This window comes from Atta colombica, unplaced genomic scaffold (genome assembly GCF_001594045.1).
Source record: "Atta colombica isolate Treedump-2 unplaced genomic scaffold, Acol1.0 scaffold151, whole genome shotgun sequence".
Classification (NCBI taxonomy): Eukaryota; Metazoa; Arthropoda; class Insecta; order Hymenoptera; family Formicidae; genus Atta; species Atta colombica.
The window spans coordinates 156,061-170,706 of record NW_017259241.1 but is presented as its reverse complement, the minus strand read 5'-3'; the positions used below and the strand labels follow the sequence as shown (position 1 = coordinate 170,706).

At 30.2% G+C, this 14,646-nt stretch overlaps 1 protein-coding gene across 2 annotated transcripts in view; it reads left to right on the top strand.

The window, feature by feature from the left end:
• The window catches only part of LOC108685361 (ATP-citrate synthase), a 52,042-nt gene that overhangs the window by 34,098 nt on the left and 3,298 nt on the right, over nt 1-14,646 (top strand). For both annotated transcript variants that reach the window (XM_018190115.1, XM_018190114.1), the window contains exons 2-8: nt 1,122-1,476; nt 2,963-3,156; nt 3,358-3,668; nt 5,152-5,470; nt 5,550-5,988; nt 8,285-8,610; nt 8,692-9,211. In XM_018190115.1, the coding sequence (XP_018045604.1) occupies nt 1,135-1,476; nt 2,963-3,156; nt 3,358-3,668; nt 5,152-5,470; nt 5,550-5,988; nt 8,285-8,610; nt 8,692-9,211 (2,451 nt within the window). In that variant the 5' untranslated portion in view covers nt 1,122-1,134. The remainder of the gene's footprint in view (nt 1-1,121; nt 1,477-2,962; nt 3,157-3,357; nt 3,669-5,151; nt 5,471-5,549; nt 5,989-8,284; nt 8,611-8,691; nt 9,212-14,646) is intronic.

Genomic DNA, 14,646 nt, shown 5'->3' with positions numbered 1-14,646 from the left:
TATATATATATACACAGCGTGTATCAGAGTTAGCGCAGAAGCCGGCACGTACATATTTCTCATGAAAAAGTAAATCGAAAATGTTAATAACAAAATCTTAAGATATCAATAGTTTTCAAATGGTGAGCATTTGAAAATAACTAACCATAGGGCATGAAATTCGCTATCAGGAGTGGCGCAACTAAGCGATTGGTTGCGTGCACACTTTGACGGACGTATCGCTCAACAACACCGAACGAATATTGCAAAGTTTTATGAAATTCTTCTATGTTAACTACTGCCGTATTCTTAAATTGAGTCCGATTTAGACTAACCTAAAACTACGTAAGATTATGAGAAAAATTTTTTATGAATAATTTTTTATAACCTTTAATATACAAATATCAAATTATTAACTCATAATTATAAACTCATAATCTTAAAAATAAAAATAAACAATCCAAAGCTAATGAAGCCAATTCAAAGCTAATGAAAGGCTGATGAAGGTGCTATTAAATTATAAACTCAATAATTATTTTACATGTTTTACATTGATATGTTATCTTCTTTATTATGGATTTAGTTCTCTTTGGCAATGTTACATCTCTTAACTTGTTTACATGGATAGTGACTCACTTTTGACGGAAGGATCAATGTAAACGAATTAAGAGATGTAACATTGTTGAAGAGGACTTCAAAAAAAATCGAAACATTCATAATAAAGAAGATTACACATTATGTAAAATAATTATTGGGTTTATAATTTAACCGTTGGCACCTTCATCGACTTTAACTCTGTTTATTTTTATTCTTAATATATCTTAGGTCGTGTCCTGTGCATTTCTTTTCTTTGATTATATACAACAATTGTATATAATATATATGATAATTTATTATAAATATATAACTTTATAAATACTTTCTAAAGATGTCAACATATACGTAAAAATTGCTCAATAATTTTTATATACTTATAAAAGTGATGAAAATTAATCCAAGACACGTGTGTAATTTATAAAGGCATCAAAAACTAAAGTGTGTACTCAGGACCATAAAAGAAATGGATTTTTTTCACAAAATTTAGCAAAACGGAAAGATATTATTCAAAAATCTAAATCTGATTTTTTATGGATTTTTGACAGAAATTTCTAAATAATGGCAGCAAAAGCAATTCGAGAAGCAACTGGGAAAGATTTGATCAATCGTAAACTTTCTGTTGGAACAAAAGCAGCAAAATGTAGATTTGTATCTATTACGGAAAACACAAACTGGATTGATATTGTTAATGAACATTCCTGGCTCAAAACAGAAAGATTAGTTGTTAAACCAGATCAATTGATCAAGCGACGAGGAAAACTTGGATTAATTAAAGTAAACGCAGATTTAAGTGCAGTACAAAAATGGATTGAGCAGTATATGAATAAAGAGCAACGCATTGGCAAGGCTATCGGAAAATTAAAAACATTCATAATTGAACCGTTCATACCACATAAATCGGTAAGATTTTTTTGCATTATTGTTTGTTTTTATACACAGTACTTAAAACTGTGTGTTTAAGACTATTTTAATAAGATTATCGTAATAAAATAATAAAACGAATAAAAGTCTTTATTTTATTGATATATAATTCAGCATGACCACTTTATCTATCGATACGTGTAATATAATTATATTCGTATAATGATCGCTATATAAAAATAGCCTAATAAAAATTCTAATTTTCCTTCATTGTAAATCTTTGAATATTTATCTATATTATTAAAAAACTAATCTAAGCGATCTTTGTATATTTTATGGAAAATAATAGAAAGGAAAAAAAGTCTAATGACGACGAATTATACATAATATAATGAAAAAAGTAATAAAATGCAAAATATCTGTCTCTTTATAAATATATTTAACAGCTGTGTGTATATGTTCGCAAAACGGGCAAAGTTCGCAAGTGGGTAATACTGATATTATACAGCAGGCAATTCAGGCAATGTCAACACTACCTACTATGCGGACTTTGTTCGTAACACATATGTAAGCATATATCATAACAATACTTAATAAAAAATTAATAAATTTGATAGTTGTAGTCAGATTCGAATAATATGATTCAAAAAAAGCTTTATTACTTTTAAAGTAAACTTCATCGTTTGATTCAGTATATATTGATGATATTCGAACCTTTTCAATAAAAAAAAACACAATCGATATTTATTTAATCTTCAACTTTATCTGTCTTTTGATGACTATAGCTTGTTAAGGCTCTTTTAATAGTTGATGACATTTTGGAAGATTAAATATAATATAAAACAGCATAGTTTATTTTTCAGTTAGCAAAAAGATTTCTTTTAAATGATATTTGATAACCTTCCCTGGTGAAAATTTTTCTCATAATTTTTATACGAATTGAAACATTTTTCAGAAATACTCAGAAATATAAAGAAAGTTTACATCTTCCAGAATTTTTCATACAAGTGAATTCTGAAATATTCTAAAATTTCTCATCCCATAATTTAAAAAAAATATTTTTAGATTATATAACATTTTATCAGAAATTATACTTACAAAAACTCTTAGAAATCTTACGATATTTTATAATTAACATATATATGAAAAATTCTGAGAAAAGATTAGATTTTCTGAGAAATGTTCCAATTCGTGTAAAAAATGTGAGAAAATTATAAAATTATATAGAAATTCTGAAAAATTGTATGAAAAATTCTAAGAAAAATTTTCACTAGGCTTAAGCTATATTAATTGATTACACTAATTATGTACAAAGATTTAATTAAATATATAATAGTAGAATTTTTAATAAATTTTGAATAAATAATATAATGTTCACATAATAGAATTATTCTTGAACATTACGTGTAGCATATTAGATATTTTATGCTTATTTTGAGTGGTTAAAAAATCAACAATTACAAAATTATAATATATGATTATTATGGATAAATACATATAATACATGTTTATATTTACATTTTAGGAAGAAGAAGCTTATGTTTGTATCTATTCTCACCGTAAAGCTGATACGATATTATTTCATCATCAAGGGGGTATCGATATCGGAGATGTTGATGCTAAAGCTTTAAAATTAAATATATCAGTTGGTAGTGAAATACCTGATCGGTCTATATTGATTGATAGACTTTTGACAAATGTGATAGATGATAAAAAAATGTAATAATGATGTTCAATCATTTAAAATCAGAGCTGGGATTTAGTTGCATATTTTGTCGATCGGCATTTAGGTTGTACGCGGATTGGTAAAATAAGAGGCAGGAACCAAGCTGAAAATCAGCTGAAATATGCAACTAAATCCCAGCTCTGTTTTAAATCATATAAATTTTAGCTTTTGTTTGTACTTCTTTTTTATTTTAGGGTGATTGCTGAATTCATAGAATCTCTTTATAAGCTCTATGTTAATTTACATTTTACGTACTTGGAAATCAATCCACTAGTGATTACGGATAATACAATTCATGTTCTTGATCTTGCGGCCAAATTAGACACTACGGCAGATTTCATATGTAAACCAGATTGGGGAGAAATCGATTACCCGCCGCCATTTGGAAGAGACGCTTATCCAGAAGAAGCCTATATAGCTGATTTAGATGCTAAATCTGGCGCTAGTTTGAAATTGACAATTCTTAATCCAGACGGTTGTATATGGACCATGGTTGCTGGTGGTGGTTAGTAGATATGGTTACACAAGGTGGGGGTAGTCTATAGTACAATCGACGATCAGAGCGATTTTTTTGTATAAAAATAAGTACAAAGTACAGAATAATCTTTTTATTTTCGAGAAAAATTAGTCAATTATGGTGACTATTCTGTTACTCCTATGAACAACAAACTTATGAATATACAAAATCAATACTAAGTTTATTAAGATAAAAAGTAAAGTCCTAATGGAAAAATATTTCCTATAGTAGGAGGAATTGCTAATTTACAAATGTAGCTGCAAAATTTAAAATTGGCTCTTTAAGAAAGAATATCAATCTTAAGTTTGAAAATCACGAATCAAGTTTGAATACGTGTGTGTTTAATAAAGATACGGTTTGGAAGATACAATATAAATGTTATTATATTTCCAGCAAATAAGAACAGATTGAATTGGATAAATCCATATAAATCAAGTTTTCTCCACGCGTTATCTCCACGAAAAAAATATGATTGAATTTTGTAGAGACTGAATACAGTGAATCCGTTTCTATACATCTAAATAAATATAATAATGTGAACTAGGATTCATATAGATTCAGAAATGAAATACTCATCGATTCTAGAATACTCTGCGATTCTAGAAAATGATTTGTTGTTGGAAAGCATGTGTCGAAGTGATCACTGATATATGAATCGTTTCTTCTCCAAGCCCTAGTACTATACACAGAGTATGGTATACAACATTACAGATTCACGGCAACAGGATGATTTCCGAATATAATCTGCACTATTATAGCCACGATTATGTCTAGAAATTACCTTGTCGTAGATCCGCAATGTTACAGACTCTGTATATCACACTGAGGTTTTTATTTGGGAACAACTTGTATGTATCACCTCGGTATTTTTCAATGATATTACTTGCCGAGATCGGTAACTAGCAACTGTACTCCATATTAGACTGCACGTTAAATTTAAATGAATTAATTGCACGTTCATTGAATTTGGGTAAAATATCAAAAGTAAATTACCAATAGGTAATTATGGATTCAACCAGATGTTTCATTTCTATGCACATTAGATGAGATACAGAAAGCAAATAATTAATCTGAAATTACTGATTACGGATAGAAAAACGGATTAAAAAATTCAAAAACTTTATTCGACATCGCTTCAATGAATTATTTTCAATATTTTTCAATAATTTCTCGTTTACTGAGTTTACATCCACATGACTTCAAGAGTGACAGGATTAAAGAAAATATGACAAATAGTTAAAGTTTATTTATTTTATTAGAAGAAAAATTTCTTATAACAAAGCTTCGGACAAAAAAAATTTATTGTGCACTTTCGATTTATTTTTGTACAAAGAATTATTTCTCGTCTTGTTCTCATCAGTTGTACTATAAGATTGTACTCATCTTGTATATACAACTTTTTTTTTTTTTTTTTACATTAAACAGCTTTTTCGTTTTGTGCCTGAATACTATATTAAGTTTATTTTTACAGGTGCTTCTGTGATATATTCAGATACAATTTGTGATTTGGGAGCAGCTGATGAATTGGCCAATTATGGTGAATATTCTGGTGCTCCTAGTGAACAACAAACTTATGAATATGCAAAAACCATACTGAGTTTGATGACAAAGGTAAAGCGTTCTGATGGAAAAGTACTTATTATAGGAGGAGGAATTGCTAATTTTACAAATGTAGCTGCAACATTTAAAGGCATTGTTAAAGCTCTTCAAGAATATCAGTCTAAACTAGTGGAATATGATATAAGAATTTTTGTAAGAAGAGCAGGACCTAATTATCAAGAAGGCTTAAGGTAAAAAAAAATTACTATTAATAGTACAATAGTCTGTGTAAATAATATTAAAAAATAATATTAAAATATATTTTGATAGAATTATACGGGAAGTTGGTAGACGTTTAGGAATTCCCGTTCATGTATTTGGTCCCGAGACGCATATGACAGCTATATGTGCTATGGCACTAGGAAAGAAACCAATTCCTGATCCAGAAGCTCAAGAATTCTCAACAGCGAACTTTCTTCTACCATCCGGACAAGATATCGGACCGCCATGCACATCGTCCAAAAATAACGTACATTCATCATCAGAGCAGTTTAAATTGAAAACTATAGAAGCAGTAAATTCAGAAATCGATGATAAACAACTTTTTAGTAATAAAACGAAATCTATTATTTGGGGTATGCAAACAAGAGCGGTACAGAGTATGCTGGATTTTGATTTTGTTTGTCGAAGATCCGAGCCATCCGTTGCGGCTATTGTTTATCCTTTTACTGGTGATCACAAACAAAAATTTTACTGGGGTCATAAAGAGGTAAGATTTCAAATAAAGAAAAAAGTTAGAAATAGCCTAATATTAAAAAATATATAATAAAAAATAATTTTGTAAAGCTTTCAGTATATCATAATAGCTAATAATGTAAATATCAATAGTATTATTAATATTAATATAAATACACTTGCTAGCAAAAAAAAGGGCCATTAAATGTTAGCATAAATTTTTATTATTTTCGAATAGTAAAAACGCAAATAAAATCATGTCGAAATGAACAAAGCTTAAAAAATTTGAACGTTTTCCTTGATAAGAAAATCAAAATTGAATTATAGGAACTGTTAATTGAATTATAAAAACTGTTTTGTACAATAGCGAGCATAGTGGTTGACGACATACTTTGAAAAATAGGACAAATTTTTTTCTTTTAAATTGTTGCGCTGCTCAGGGATATTGCTTGTACAAAATTTTATAAATTTTTAAGCTCATTGATATCTATGAATATTTTGAACATTTTTCTGATTTTTTTGAAAAGTTATGCCATTTTAAAGTTTCAAAGAAACTTTGATAGCAAAATGTTAGTAATTTGCGCGTAAATTGGCAGCAAACTCGATCAAATTTTTATTGCAAAATCATAATCATCTGTGTCCGCATTTGGCTACGGATTTGTCGACAAAGCCTGTTGATATGTTTTGCAGATTGCTGATAAAAACCGAACATTCTGACATAATATATAAAAATGGCTGACATAATTTATTACAGACTGCAAGCAAAAACCGAGGAGAACCTAACATAATTTGATGGCAAATTGACAGCAGAAATCGAATAAGATTTGTCATTTTCATTTAAATCGACCTAGTTTCTTATAAGAAATTTTGCGTACATATATATAAAAACATATAATATTATACATAATTATATATTTATATATACTGGTGTGAAAACTGGAAAAAATCAACACAGTTTTATTGTTAAAATATTATTGATTATCATATTTCAAAAATATATATGAGAAAGTTATAAATATTTGGAGATTCAGAAAACACACTCCGAAGGAGTTTAGGAATCTCTAAATTTGCCTATTTGATTTACATACACCAATTCTTACACGACTTTTGGGTGATTTCTTCTTACTCTTAGAAGCAAGTCCATGATGATGCCATATATGAAAATGATAGATCTTCTTCAGTTTTTGCTGTCAATTTGCCATCAAATTATCAGTAGTTCTATTCGCAATCTGCTGTCAGGTTATACAGCAAGCTCTATTTATTTTGTCACTAATTTACTGGCATAGCATGTCAGCAGGTTTTGTCATATTTTTGACAGAAGTTTGCTAACAATATCTGATAGTACAAATTCTGTGTATAATTTATTGCCTTTCTGCAATCAAAAATTGATAGCAGACTCTGCTCAAAATCTATCTCTGCAGGTTTTGCTATCAAGAAAGTGTTACAAAAACGGATATTTTTTATAAATTCAATATAACTCGGAAACAAATTGTTGTAGGAAACTTTATTAAAAAAGAAATTAAATTGTGGATTGTAAATCTTAAATTCTTTTAAAGCTGATGTATGTACGTGCGTATGTATGTGTGCATCCTGTTAACGTGGTAGGAATCTGATCCCCTGTATGTGCGTGTATGCGTTTAGTAATGTTTATTGTCTCCTCTCGCATTTATCAATTTGTATTCATTAGTAGCACTTTGCAACGCTCTATAGGAAGAATGGCATAATTTGAGAAAAAAGGTTTCTCCAATGCACTCAGAGTGAGTAAGAACTATGACAGAAGCATGTTGGAGCATGTCGGAGTGTGCCATGTGAACAAATCTTAAGGCACATTAACAATGTGCCCCGATAAATATACGAATTGATAAATGCAAGAGGAGGTAATATACACTGTTAAACATAGATACACTGATAACGCCGTTATTACAAGCAAATCCAAATTTCTGTGACATGACGTGTATGAGCTGCGATCAGGGACTTAACCAGATTAATGAACTGTACCAAATACATTTTAGATATTATTTCAATGTCATTGGTACAATCCGTTACCGCTGTTACCGCGGGGAGGTGCCTAGACGCAGAGAAATTGGATAAGACTAATACATGATCATAAAGCGAACCTTGGATAGTTCTAGCATTCAGGCAACCTCTCCAATAAAGTTGGACTTATGGAATTTTTGATTCTCTTTTAATACCTTAAATTATTTTAGATATGTCTCAAAGTTGTTCAAATTCTCTTATAAAATTGGGCATAATTCCTTTGTACTAATATTTAGAAACCCGTTTTTTTTGCCAATGATATTAATTATATTAATTTTATTTTCTGTAAATAGGTTCTTATTCCTGTTTACAAACAAATGAAAGACGCTATGACTAAACATATGGACGCAGACGTAATGGTCACATTTGCCTCTTTAAGATCTGCTTATGAAAGTACTATGGAAACATTACAATTTCCGCAAATTAGAACGATTGCCATAATCGCGGAAGGTATACCTGAAAATATGACCAGAAAAATGATTCTAGCAGCGCAACAAAAGAATGTCACTATAATTGGACCGGCTACTGTGGGAGGTGTAAAACCAGGCTGTTTTAAAATCGGTAATACAGGCGGAATGATGGATAATATTTTGCATAGCAAATTGTATAGACCTGGCAGGTAATACTGCACACCAGATTTTTGGATGTAATAACATTTTACAAAATCAATTGAATGACAACAATAACATTATTTTCGCAGTGTCGCTTACGTTTCTCGTTCTGGTGGCATGTCAAATGAATTAAATAATATAATCTCCAAAGCTTCTAATGGAGTATTAGAAGGTGTTGCTATCGGTGGAGATCGATATCCAGGAACTACTTTTATGGATCATATAATGCGTTATCAAAACGATCCAGATGTGAAATTAATCATATTGCTTGGAGAAGTTGGTGGTATCGAAGAATATGAAGTATGCGAAGCATTGAAAACAGGCAAAGTTACAAAACCCTTGATAGCTTGGTGCATTGGTACCTGTGCCAGTATGTTCAATTCTGAGGTACAATTTGGTCATGCTGGCTCTATCGCAAACTCCAATCTTGAAACGGCTTCTGCAAAAAATGCAGCGTTGAAGGCTGCCAATGCATATGTCCCAAATAGTTTCGATAACCTTGGTGATCTCATACAAACTGTTTACGAACAATTAGTAAAAGATGGCATAATAGTGCCAGAACCCGAAGTTCCAGTGCCGACAGTGCCAATGGATTATGGATGGGCCAGAGTAAATTTTATTTATTGACATTATCTACTGTAGTTCATTTTTACTATTAAGATTTCTGAGTAGTCGTTGCGACTATGTTGGAATTGTAACTTCATAAGTGAGAAATGATACAATGTTAATTTATGTTACGTTCCATTTGTAATAAAGACAATTTGGATAAATCTAAGGCCCAGTTTCACAATTCACAGTTAATTCTTAACCGACATTCAACTTGTTTTTCCTCTCTTTTCAATTCTAGAATTGGAAAGAAATAATGAATAAGTTGAATCTCGGTTAAGAATTAACCATGAATTGTGAAACTGAGCCTAAATGACAAGATCACTTTAAAACATATATAAAAATGGATGAAAACTCTCTTGACAGTCAATAAATGGTCAAAAGCACATAAAATGAACCTCTATTCGGGCAGGAAACACAACTTTGACAGCTGTTGGAACGAGTGAAAAATATGTTTTTACATATAAAATTCTAAGATAACTTTAGTTTTCATCCATTTCTACAACTTTGACAAATACGAAAAAGTCACATTTTCACAATTAAGCAATAACAAAATGACACGTAACATAAAATTTCATCATCAAAACGTTAGTTCAGTCTTTTATCATGGTGAGGCTAACTGTAACAGTGTCAGTGGTCTAATTTCCATCGAGAGTTTAAACCGAATCAGGATGTAAGAATCAACCAACTACAATCGAGTATTCCCTTGTTACAATCGAACAACAGGGAAATGCTCAACTGTGAGTGGTTCTTACATTTTGATCCTGTTTAAACTCTCGGTCGAAGCTAGGTGCTCAGTGCTAAAGCTCTAGATATATCAAAATAATGCAGTCCTTTTATCTGAGCCAAATTGCCGACAGTCTTATTGGCTATTTCGACCGCTATTTTGATTTAATTATCTATAGTTCAATAAGTACTTAATATTATTGGTTTAAGGTATGATTAGTAAGTACACATACGCACACACGGACGCGCGCGCACACACACACACACAAAATGGAGGATCTGCGTTATTTTGGTATATTTAGAGCTTTAGTCAGTGCTAAAGTTATTTATTATTGCCAAAGTAGCACAAAAATCCTCTATTTTCAACTTACTAATCATATCATGTACCAATAATATTAAGCGCTTATTAGACTACGATAATTAAAGCTGTGTTCCATTTAACACTCACAACGCTCGTGGAATCATTTCATCCTTATCGTTTATCAAATTAAACAAAGACAAACGATGTTCGCAAATATTGCTAGCGTTAAGTGGAACACAGCTTACATTGAAAACGGTCGAAATAATTAATAGGAAAGTTATCAATATTTCGGTCCAGATAAAAGGATTGCGCTACTTTGATATATCTAGAGCTTTAGTCAATGGCGTGGCGTAATTGATCATACACATAAGCATGAGCCCATATGTTCATTCATCTGCTCGCCTTCAGCACACTGAGAGCGAACGAGACAGCGAGAGAATATCCTCACTTTAATCACTTGTTTTAAGCGACTGAAAAAAATTCCAAGATATGGATACGCTCATGTGAAAAGTCAACTTGAATTTCTGGGCAAATAGACAAAGTTTTTGATACTAGAAATCATAGGAAAAAGTCGAATTGTATTTCGAAACTAGAAATCTGGATCTACTATAATGAATACGATTTTCTACAAAATGTAACGAAAATAAAACTTCTCCATTAGCTTTTTTTATTATTTAATCTTGTTGGAAAGTTGGCGACAGAATTACCAATTCAGTAGAAATCCAAATTTCTAGTTTCGAAATACGGCTCGACTTTTTTCAGAGGAGATTATCCATATCTTAAAAAATGCTTTCTCGGCAATCTCGACCGCTCAGCATCAATAAAAAATCAAGGGCATTTTTAATAATATACATAGTTTTTAATAAATAATATATATACATAAATAATATATATACATAATTTTTAACAAATTGTAGTAATAGTATACTCCTCCCATTAATCCAGAATAATATACTCCTCCCATTAATCCAGAATAATATACTCCTCCCATTAATCCAGAATAGTATAAATCATATCAAAATGCAACAGTTTACGAGATAATTAATTGTTTATGATTTTTTTTGTATATTTCGTTTATAGACTCGAGTTACAAGAAGTGTGGTCAAGTTCGTAAGATGCAAAATCAGAACTGGAGATTCCAAATTCCGAATTCTGCTTTTTTTTTCATATTTCCAGTTTTTTTCTGAAATAAATAATCAAGTTTGTAATAAATGTATGTTAGGTTAAATATATTTTCATATAATTTTTGAAATAATTTATGGGAGTTTTAAAGCAACTGTAGAAAAAACCCATTTCGCTTTTCAATTAACAAATAAATTATTTTGTATATAATGCAATAATAAAATTGCACAACATACACTACTCATAAAAAAATAGGAAATACTTTCGAACGGGAGCGGCGCGCTTGCACAATTCAATTGCACACACTCATATCGGCCGGTTCCTAATTTTGAAATTTTTAACTATTTTACCAATGAGATTATATTTTAAATTAGCCAATTAGCGATGTAGGCAATTGATATACATCTCTTTCGAACGCTCAAAATATTCAGAACACCGTAATTCGGTGAAAAATCATCGCAAACAAACGCAAAAAATCATTTGAAAGTTCAAAATCTATTCCCTATTTTTTGTTGAGTAGTGTATAAAGGCTTTTATTTGTACATTATTAAATTACATTGGCATCATCTTTATTATTTATATTAATAATCTCACTTTCAAAATTTTTGAATGTTCATTTGAATTTTAAATTCGATTGATAAGTTTTACATAAAACGCAAAATCACAAATTGCAAACTTATCGCTGGGCCTATTAGTTTATCTTAAATGAAATTTATTTTTTTTTTTAAATCCGAAAAACCGTGTTTTTATCAAATGTGCTTGGTGTCGATTTTGTTTTAAATGTTTTTTTTTCTATCATTCGAATTTAAAATTTTAACAATGAACAAAATTTCGAAAGCGAGATTATTAATATAATTAATAAAGATGATGCCAATGTAATTTAATAATATACAAACAAAAATCTTTATATATTATGCAAATAATTTTAAAATAATTTTTTATTTGTTAATTGAAAAGCGAAATGGGTTTTTTTTCTACAATTATTGCTTTAAAATGTCCCATACACGAATTAATTATTTAAAAAATTATAAGAAAATATATTTGATGTAATATACATTTATTACTAATCCTGATAGCAAAATATTAGCAATTTGTAACCAAATTGACAGCAAATTCGATTAGATTTTGACTACAAAATCATAGCCATATGGTCTGCATTTGACTGGATTTATTAACAAAGATTACTGACAGGCCAGTAGATTGATGGCAGAAATCGAGCAAAGTTTTCTCGATTTAGATTCTGCTTTTAATTTATTCTCAATCTGCTGTCAAGTTAAACTTTGTTCGGTTTCTGCTAGCATATCTAGCAGGCTTTGTCATTTTTCTGACAGCAATTTGCTGACGATGTCGGATAATACAAACTCTGTGTATAATTTGTTGCTTTTCTGCAATCAAAAATTGATAGCAAGCTCTGCTCAAAATCTATCTCCGCAGACTTTGCTATCAGAGAACTTGATTATTTATTTCAGAAAAAAAGTTATAAAAAAAAGGAAAAAAGCAGAATTCGAATTTGATATCTCCAGCGTAACGATTTCGTATCTTACGATCACACGAACTTTTTGTTACTCGAGTCTATGAAAGAGGTTGTATAACGCATATGAAAAATCGTAAACAATTAAATATCTCGTAAAACTGTTGCGTTTTAACACGATTTATACTATTCTGGATTAATGGGAGAGATATATTATTATTACAAGGCTGCGTTCAGGAATTATGCCTAGATAACTCTAATATGCATTTTTGCTATAATATACATAACGAACCTACAGTTTAGAGTTATCTGAGCGTAACTCCTGAACACAGCCTAATTTATTAAAATTTATATGTTATTTAGAATGCCTTTCGCCCCTTATTAACATATGCATGTCGAGCAGTTAAAATTATCGAGAAAGCATTTTCGATCGCTTGAAACAAATGATTAGAGCGAGAAATACGTTCTCTCGCTATTTTGTTCGCTCTCGGCGCGCCAAGGTCGAGCACGTGGACATGGGCTCGTGCTTGTGTATGTGGCTACTGGTTTTGCTTACTGAACTACAATATAATACAACTGAAACGTGCACTGACCGCCAGAATACTGAAAGAGTCAGCAAATCGCGGATATATAGTCTTTGATGTATAGTCAAGTTAAAAAATTTTAAAGTACCGATAAATAGGAATAAATATATGATGGATTTAAAACGAAGGCATTGAATCAATAAAATAAATTACATAGAATAAAATACATCAGATGAAGACAATAATTGTAGTATATTAAAGCTCCTGAGTAATCACCACAGCTATATTGAATCGTGACGTGAAATGAATCAGAAGTGAGAAATGACACATTAATTTTTAATATGTGCCATTTATAAATAAAGACAATTTGAATAAACATGAACAAAATGATGAGATTGCTTTAAAACATTTTTTAAAATGGACGGAAACTGTGCTTATCCCCCCTGACAGTCAGTAAATAATCAGTAAAAAGTGATAAACACATGTAAGTGAAAATAACCTACGCATATGCGTATTGAATAAAAGCACTTTGTGCCTTTCATTACTTTTTATGATTATTTACTAATTATCAAGGGGGATAAGCATAATTTCCGTCCATTTTAAAAAATGTTTTAAAGCAATCTCAGCATTTTGTTCATGTTTATTCAAATTGTCTAGATTTTGTCTATTTTGACAAATGTTTTAAAACAATCTTATTTTGTTTTATCCAAATTATTTTTATTTATAAATGGCACGTAATAAAAATTAACATATCATTTCTCGCTTCTGACATCACGATTCAATATGGTTGTGGAAGTCTCAGAAGTCTTAATATATTATAAAAGTCATGTCAGCTATATAAAACTAAAAAGAAAATATATTTAACTTTTGAGTATGAATGTAATGTAACATTATGTATGCGCATGCGCAAATAGTTAAAAAGAGAAAGATACATCTGCAAACATACTATTTCGTCCACGTTTTTCACACTCTTTCTACATTAGCACGGCAGTGCACATTTCAATTATAGTTCAGTTTTGCCAGGCTGTCGTCTGATTTTGTCACGGTGTCACCACCGTCAATGCGGAGTTCTTAACTGAGTACTCAGAAGCTTTAAGAAGAAAAATTATATGAATAATAAGAGAATAAAATAAATTGCAAATTATACATCGAAGAAATACAACGCATTAAATAACAAAAATGGGTTTTAAGACAAAACATTCTCGCTCAAATCAAATTGTTTCATTTATATAATATAATTGTGTATACTGTGTATATACGTGTATGTATATATATATATATATATATATATATA